This window comes from Hippoglossus hippoglossus, chromosome 9, assembly GCF_009819705.1.
Source record: "Hippoglossus hippoglossus isolate fHipHip1 chromosome 9, fHipHip1.pri, whole genome shotgun sequence".
Lineage (NCBI taxonomy): Eukaryota > Metazoa > Chordata > Actinopteri > Pleuronectiformes > Pleuronectidae > Hippoglossus > Hippoglossus hippoglossus.
In genome coordinates, this window is record NC_047159.1 from 4530016 (window position 1) to 4538306 (window position 8291).

The 8291-nt window shown below is 40.9% G+C and overlaps 1 protein-coding gene across 1 annotated transcript; it reads right to left on the reverse strand.

Moving 5' to 3' along the window:
• Positions 1-105: 105 nt before the first annotated feature.
• On the reverse strand, positions 106-8119 carry tesca (tescalcin a). Its single transcript, XM_034594904.1, has 8 exons — positions 7888-8119; positions 5897-5966; positions 5314-5394; positions 3182-3321; positions 2002-2063; positions 1043-1150; positions 912-959; positions 106-811 (listed from the first exon to the last, which is right to left on the reverse strand). Exons 1-8 carry the CDS (start codon positions 7949-7951, stop codon positions 719-721), a joined length of 666 nt encoding a protein of 221 aa, XP_034450795.1. The 5' UTR covers positions 7952-8119; the 3' UTR covers positions 106-718.
• Positions 8120-8291: the final 172 nt, after the last annotated feature.

An 8291-nucleotide genomic window follows, 5' to 3' on the forward strand; every position in this document is an offset into this window, starting at 1 on the left:
ATCAATGTCGCTGTGCAACATAAATACAAAAAAAAGTTATATTTGTACCTCATTTTGGTTAAATAATGTGTCAAAGTTTCACAACAAAAAGCTCTTACACGTGCATTTCTTTTATCACAAGTCTGACATTTATTTTGTAGTAAGATAAGTGTTACAGAGTCTCAGCGGAACAGATACAGGAAACGTCAGAGGAATGATTTGTTGAATCTCAGGTTTTTGGATGTTCGACATAATAAGATGGAAACCAGAGCAGCCGCTGGGCACAAGTGACTTCACCCAACATGGGAACGTTCTGACTGAAGAATCCTTCACTTACATTCTTGTCACAGATTTACAGAACAGCAGGAGAGAGCACAGAGAGGTAGAGTGTTAGTGTGAAACCTGATAGAAGAGAAGTGGAGCGCGACAGAAGAAGTGAAGATACGTGACAGGGTCCGAATGTTTGAACGTTGGATTATATTCAACTGAATCACTCGGGCTTAAACGTGAGCTGGGGAAGTAACAATGTCCTTTGACTTCAACTATGTCCCTCTAGTCAAACTGCATCAGCAGCAGACCAGGACATTCTTTTATATAATCACTATAAAAAGAAAAAAGTCTGATTATTCCCTCACCGTCCCAAAATATATCAAAAAGTATTTGGCTTCATTCCGTTTAAGGAGATTCTGCTAAAAACAGCAGCAACATAAACATCCGTCTTTACGAGAGAGCGACTCCTTCAAGACGTCGACCTCCCACAGCGCATCGTTGTGGTGTCTACATCCAGGAAGCGAATGTGCATCCTGGTCTCCATCTCAAGGCCTTTGAGTATCTGAGGGGAGACGGGGAAACGGTTTCATCAGTAAGTGACAAATTAAGAGTCCGATTTTAGTTTGATTTGGTTGATGATGAAGACGAAGAAAAGTTCAAACCTGTTCAAAATGCTCAAATGTAATTCCTTCATAAAAGTCGTCTGGGGCCTGAAATGATTAAAGGACATATTAATTATATTTGACAGTGAGAATTCAAAGTTAACGGTTCAGTTGTGGTTAAGGTCACGTACCATGTGCGGCACGTTGATGCTCGCCACCTCCAACATGGCAGCATCTGCTATGGCCTTGGCGGTCTCCAGCTCGATGGCGCCGCTCTTCGACAGCAGTTCCTCGACGACCTCAGATTAAAACGTCAACAGGCTTTAAATCCTCACTGAGGTTTGAACAGCATCAGTTTTATATATTTTGTCGTGTCAATATGTTGTTTATGAGTTTCTCTCTGTTTAAACTAAACATTGACATAATTCTTCACTAACTTACTTTATCCCTGATATATATTTCTTGTGTTATTCCCATGCTACACAAAAAGTAGGGCGAGAGCTTTTCATTTGAATTTATAATTGTTTTTCAAACTAACTACTAGAATAACCAGAACATCAACAACAACAGCAGCAGCAGCAGCACTGCACCTTGATGATCCACCCACACAGATATTTTCCTCTGGTCTGTAATTACACCTGTTCACAGGGTGTAGACACACGGCTCCATTCGCTCTATTACACATGTGTTGATCTGTAGCTGCTGGACAACCTGAAGCTTATGATTAGGAAAAAACATGTAGTTTTGTCCAGAACAGCTCCACCGTGAATAATGTTATGAAAGTGTGATGTGGATCAAATTGAATTCATGTTTGGTCACCAGCTTTCTTCCAAAACTTCACTTAAGTTGCAATTGAAAGTTTTTCTCTCATCGTGAGGGGATTTATACCATATAATGACAAATGATTGGTGAATCTAAACAAGCTGTGGTATCTAATCTTATTGATTGTAAAAGTTTACGACACAACTTCAATAGTTATGACATCATGATGTCAGAGATACCTGGGAAATGTTCTCACTCCTTCATGACGTCACCTATCATATGATGAATTTAAGTTTAAGATTGTAATTCTATCATTTGCAGAGACATCTTCCCAGTCTTCTGCACACGACTCATTGACCTCAGTCAAAGTGTTTTAAAGTGGTCTCACCTTCCTGTACTCATCCAGGGTGATGGTGCCGTCGTTGTCTGTGTCGTGCATGTTGAACAGAACTGGGAATAAAGACGGGGAAAACATATTTAGTTCACGGTCTGAAAGCAGATTTCCATCATCTAATCCCAGGATCTGAGGAATCTGTGATGAGAGGAAAGTTTCTGAAGATGCAGCGATAAGAAGAGAGAATGTTGCTGTAAACACTCACATGAAAGAAGCACCTTTAAAATGGTTCTGCTTTAACTTACAGTGACATTTACAAGATTCAGGCCTGTGGCAAAACTTCATGTCTTGAAGTCTTGTGATGTGACAACGAAAAAAATAGCAATATTGTTTCCTGAGGCAACTTCTAATGACATTTTCACTGTGCGGCGTTCCTCCATCATCTTAATGTCAAATGAGCTCATCACCCTGAGAGCAGAGAACTGATGGTTTCACCAAAATACATTAAAATCTATTAAAAATATGAAGGGAAATAAAGATTGTGACACAACAAGAGACAACTGAGACACACGAGTTTTCCACTGCTCCAGACATTCTGTGGTGTTTTTAACTCGGGGCTCTGACATCTGCGTTCTCACATCCCTCCGGAGAAGGTCCAGAGGTTCTCCGGAGTTCAGTGCATGTCTGACAGCAGCTTTAGTGGCCGTGACAGTGACGCTTGTGGATTCTCCTGAATCAAAACCTTTGTGTTTTGGGGTTTTTATGCCAAAAGGAAACAGTACCAACAGTGTGACCACCTCGTTTCATACCAGGAGAGAGCATGATGAAGAAAAAAGTCACAAACCACACAAGGCATGTTGAGGAGAAACAGATTAAACTACAATGACTCCTGGCAAAGATGGAAAAAAACAAAAATAGTGTGAGGTTATAAAAGATATGTTGGAACAGAATCAAGTTGTTCCTGCTCTACTCGCTCTGGCCACGTGCCCGGTCGAGCCGTGAATACCAACACGCCTCTCCAGTGGGATACCCGTCGGGCAGCGAGGAATCCGGTGCCCACACATGCAGCTATGCATGGACACACTCCTGAAATAAGAGATCCACATCGCTGGTTTGTTATCTACGATCGGCGCTGCACTTTTCTTCTCGGCATTTGGAAACCGAGCCACACATGAAGGGTCCCAGACAGCTGCACTCGTAGAACTGTTATTAAAAATAGAGGCAAGGTACTTACAGCGAAGCTTCTCCTTTCTCAAGGCTTCCTTCTCCTCCACCGTGGTCTTCAGGGTCGGAGGGCGGAAGTGAGACATGACCATGAGGAACTGCTCGAAGCCAATCTCCTGGAAGGAGCCCACCTCGCTGTCATGCTGGTTCCTGGTCCCATAGGGGAGAAATCACAGTTTACAGTTCAACCATTATGTTATTTTGAAGGTCTACACCAACTTTAATACCTTCCTAACAGACCAGTTTCTGTTATTCTGCATCTTCTGGTTTTTAAACATTTTTGTCTGGTGACAAATCTGGAAAATGTGAAACTTCGATTATTATTACCTCCGCTACAGAGGTTATGTTTTCATCTGTCATTACATAAAATCTACTGAGCTGATATCAGCAGCTTGGTGACGCAGCACATTCTGGGGCGAACACTGTTTAAGGGGCGGATCGAGGATTATTTTTAATAACTTTTAATAAAGGCACTGATCTTTATTTTTCACTGTTTCTGACTCAATAAAATAATCTAGATCATCAAACCACTTCCTTTTATATTTCTATGAGAGACAGACAATCATGTGTGGGGTTGTTTCTATAGTTTGATTCTGTGGTTGCTCTCACACCCTCTTTTCTAAAATCTGAACCAAAAGAAAAGATACAAATAAGTTAACTTATAAGTTATTTTTGCATTAGGTCCCTTTCTGTTAAGGCTGTTACTGATGTATATTTATATTTGGTTCCATTAAGTTACCGCTGTTTAAATAACCTGTGCTTTTAATGGACAGTCCATGTTGTTCGCCTCGTCTTTCCAAAGCATGAGGAAACTGCTGGATTTAAAATGTCAAACAAGTGTCTGTGCACAGCAATAAAACCCCTCGTGTTGTTTCCTTCAGTTAATGGATGAATCACTCATTTTGTTTTCACTATCTGCTGCACAGTTCCTCAGGATGGAGACTGAAACCAACATTATCCGCCTTCTCGGCGCATTAAAGGTATTTTCTGCTGAGCCATGTTTGACTTTATTCAACTAAACAAACGGAAATAAAGCACTAAACATTCTAGAGCTTGATGAAACCGTCGTAAACATCAAACCCTCCGTTTAAATCTGATTTAATTCTTTAACAGTGAAGCTGAGTCACTGCAGATATTCAGCATAAAGGAACAGAACCACTCCTTTGTCCATCTTATCACAAAGATTAGAAGAAGCGGTAAAAGAGAAACCGAAGCACAAAGGAACAGCTCATGGTTTCCTCCGGTGTTTATAAGATAACAACCTTCTCATTCACAATACATTTTATTTTGTGATATCAATATTCTCATCTCAGGCTCCTCAGAAGAACCAACAAGCATATTTCAAAAAATGTCAAACTGTTATATATTAAGTTCACAGTCCAGGAATCATCAACTTTTACAGGTTGTATTTATGCCTTTAAGAACCAGGAAGAAATTCCTCCATCATACTGATGACATGATAAAGGCTGGGGACAGTTTTTTTATATTTACTATAGAGGCTGCAGGCGGCCATTGCTCAGAGAAACTAACCTTTGATCAAGTCTTTTATATCAGACTTTTACTGTTTATCTTATTGTTGGTTTCATCCTTTTGTGAAGCGTTTTGTCAGTTTGTTAAGAGAAGTAATTCACAAATAAAGTTTATTAACTTATGTTTTCGTCCGCATTTGTTTGTTTGTTAGCAGGATTGTGAAAAAGATATCCTACTCAACCAATGACACAAAAAAAAGAATCAAATAAGTTTGGTGCAGAATCCAGGAATTAATTTTGCTTTATTAAAAATGTTGTTTGTTTTTTTCCAACATTTTCGTTGATCTAGAGAATATTTCATGGGTCTTTATGGAAATAATATATATCAGGATCTAGTGAATTTAAATGTAGAGGAGGTTTGTGCTCTAGTGATATTTCAAGATATTATTCATTATTGACAGATCTTACTTCATTTTATCCATCTTTACTTCTTATCACTTCAAAAATTTAAATATGATATTAGTCCAAACATTTGCATACAGCTGTATAATAGGGGGTTGAGTTAAAAGTGGTGGACTATTGTATTAATGTTCAACCTTATTAGTAATGATGATAATAATATTAACATAGGACAAGAGTTATATGCTCTATGCTATAATTTGACGTGACCCACCTTTTATCGAAGAATGCGCCGATGATTTCCCTTTTGATTGGATTGTTGGCGAGGGCCGGTATGCTGTCCAGGTTTTCTCGACTGCAGTGCGACAAGACAAGATCCATTATCGTAAAACACTCACTGCAGAACAGAGTCAGCCGGTTCCCGCACATTTAAATAACACTGAACGTTATTTATGGGAAGTAACAGGATCTCAGTCTGAAGGTAAACTGTGAGGAGAAAATACCTGCTGTCTGCAACATGTGATCTGGTTCTTTTTAAAGGGAAGGGAGTGATTCATCACCATACCAGCATATGTGTGTGTGTGTGTGTGTGTGTGTGTGTGTGTGTGTGTGTGTACAGGACATGTCAGCTCCGTGTGGCTGATGCATCCACATACTGTATTTGTCCAGTGTGCCTGCTTGTTTTCACCATGTGCTGCTTGTTTGCGTCTCTGCCAGATACCAGGAATACCCACAATTCAACACCACAGCCACGCAGGTAGTATTTCATCCTTTGTGGCTGAGGCCGAATAGTTTCCATCAGAACCACGCGCAGCTGACCAGGGGAAGCTATTCACTTTGTGATCTTTCCATTTTACCTTATTGTTTCTTCGTTTCCACTCAGCTGCAGGAAGCGTTTCTGGAGGTTTTTGATCTGCTCCGCTGAAACTGAGAAGAAACACAAACAACACTAATGAATGACAATGAGTCACCCGTCACTCCACATGCAATCGAACAGCAATAAACAGATGATTTATTCTTCTTTTCTCAGTGTACATAGACACAGGAGGGATAACAAGCAGCAAGCGGCACAGACTGGATTCGATCCCGGGGCCGCTGCGTTCAGGTGCAGCTGCTCTATCACTCTAATGACAAAGCAAACACACTGTGCAGCACTGATATTGCTTTTTATACCTTTTCAAAAGGCTTCCCTGAATCATTAACTCACTCGTGGCCACACACTGAAACACCGTGCTCTGCCTCGGCCTGATCACACATCACGACAGGTCGGCCATTTTCAATTGTTTCTGTAAACACTTTTTTTTTTTTTTTTACAGAAGCTATTAAATAGATGTTTGCAGTAGCAAGTGTAGCTGGGTGAAGAACGTGCACTTAGACCGATTGCAGCCTCATGCAGAAACAAGTCTGCTGGTTGGAATGGGAGGTGTCACGATTACATGTGCACAGATCAAAAGATACAGGTAGATCTCAATAAAGTGCGCAACTATTGCAGCAAATACAAAAACAATGACGAATCTGTGGTCGCTGCGACAAGTGTGAGCCTGTCAGTCCCAAAGAAGCATTTCCTCATGATCGGTTCTTAAGCTCCTATTGTTCAGTTCCATGTTTAAGCAGTTTAAGATCCATCTCATGCTTTGAAAAGTGTTAATAATTATTATCTACCAACTAATTCTACAAACATCCATCTGTATGTTCATCTAACCCGCCTCACGCGTGCATGTGTATTGTAAATTTGCCCGAGAAAGTGCAGTGTCGAGTTTGGTGTGAAGATTGTGTCGCTTGGGTTAGGGTTAGAAATCATTTAAACTCATATATAAACCACACATGTGAACAGTAATAAAGCAAAACTCGGCTTTTGTTTTATGAAAAAACATTGACAAACAAATCTGCACTGCAGATAAACCAGGTAGGATGAACGCAAAGTTTTCTAACTTCACTCTGAACCATAGACCGTTGATAAAAAAGCTCTGCACAACAAAGGATGAAAAGGGACAGTGTGTTGTTTCACAGTTTGAGGAGGACGGACTAAAGACGAGGAATAATTCTGAAGCTCCAGAGCCTCAACAAAGGACAAGTGAATAAGGTTTAGAACGGTCACTGTTCTAGTTATCGTCAAAGTGGAGAACAAATAAATCAATATAGATATTTATCTCCTTCACTTGAGCCCAGAGATAAAAACAGGGTCAAAGCTCCACCCTGAGGAAACAAAGGCAATAAAGAAAGGTTCAAAGTCTCAAATGTTCAGTTTCAATAAAGTTGAGCTCGGTCTGAGACCCAAACTTCATCTCTGAGAGTTTTCATGCTTCTGCATCAACATCCTGCAGAAACATCTACATCCTTCTCCTTTTTAACTGTTTTTACGTGTTGCTCTTTGGCTAAATAAACGTTTCCATTCAATTAATCTTAATCCATGAAGTCAGATAAAACCATAAAGCCAGATTATGTTTTACTGTCTGTTAACTATCATTGAAACTGAAAATGCAGAAGTAAAATCAAAGCAGAACGTCAGATTGCTTGTGCGTTTTATTTAAGAAATAACTTCATTTGTTTACTGATGTGAAGTTGAGTCATTATCTGAATGTTAAACTGGTAAAGAGAACTCGGATCACGAGCTGCTGCTCGTGATCAGGTTTCCACTTGTCTCGTTGAACGTGTTCATTTCCTTGATTTCATCTGTGGCCAACACTTTTTACGCACGGACGCGGTTCGATTGAACAGAAACACCTCTCTCTCTCTCTCTCACACACACACTCACACTCTCAATCACACGCACACACGCACACACACTTAGCAAAGTAAAAGCAAGATAAAGTGGGTTTTACTCGTAGGGGGGTCTTCACCTACTTACATCCAGTTTTGTCTATCAGGTCCTGGAACTCGATGGGCTCAGTGCGCGTGTGTGAAGCTCCCATCGTCGCTGCTCCGCCGGTGCGTCAGGACGCACAACGATCCGGCTCGACTGGCTCAACTTTCCTCTGCTCCCCCCCCCACGCCCCCCCGCGCTTTATCGCGCTGCTATCGGCGGGACAGTGCAACTGAAGTGTGCAGCTCCTGGACACATCTGGCGTCCTCAAGGTCCTAAACCCACACAGCCTGTGGACAGAAGTCCCGCGTGGCTTCCTCCTCCTCCTCCTCCTCCTCCTCCTGCTGCAAACAACCTGCTTTATTGCGCATTACAGGTAAAGAACAATATTGATTCCAGCTCGGTGAAACAAACCAGAGAGGAGAAAGTAAAAGTTGAAATGCTTTTTA

Excerpts from the sequence above, each read along its gene's own strand:
- tesca (XM_034594904.1), bottom strand. The coding sequence starts at position 7,951 with ATGGGAGCTTCACACACGCGCACTGAGCCCATCGAGTTCCAGGACCTG. Across the intron at positions 1,151-2,001 it reads CCCTGGATGAGTACAGGAAG|GTCGTCGAGGAACTGCTGTC; the intron begins GTGAGACCACTT and ends TTTTAATCTGAG. Across the intron at positions 960-1,042 it reads GCATCAACGTGCCGCACATG|GCCCCAGACGACTTTTATGA; the intron begins GTACGTGACCTT and ends TAATCATTTCAG.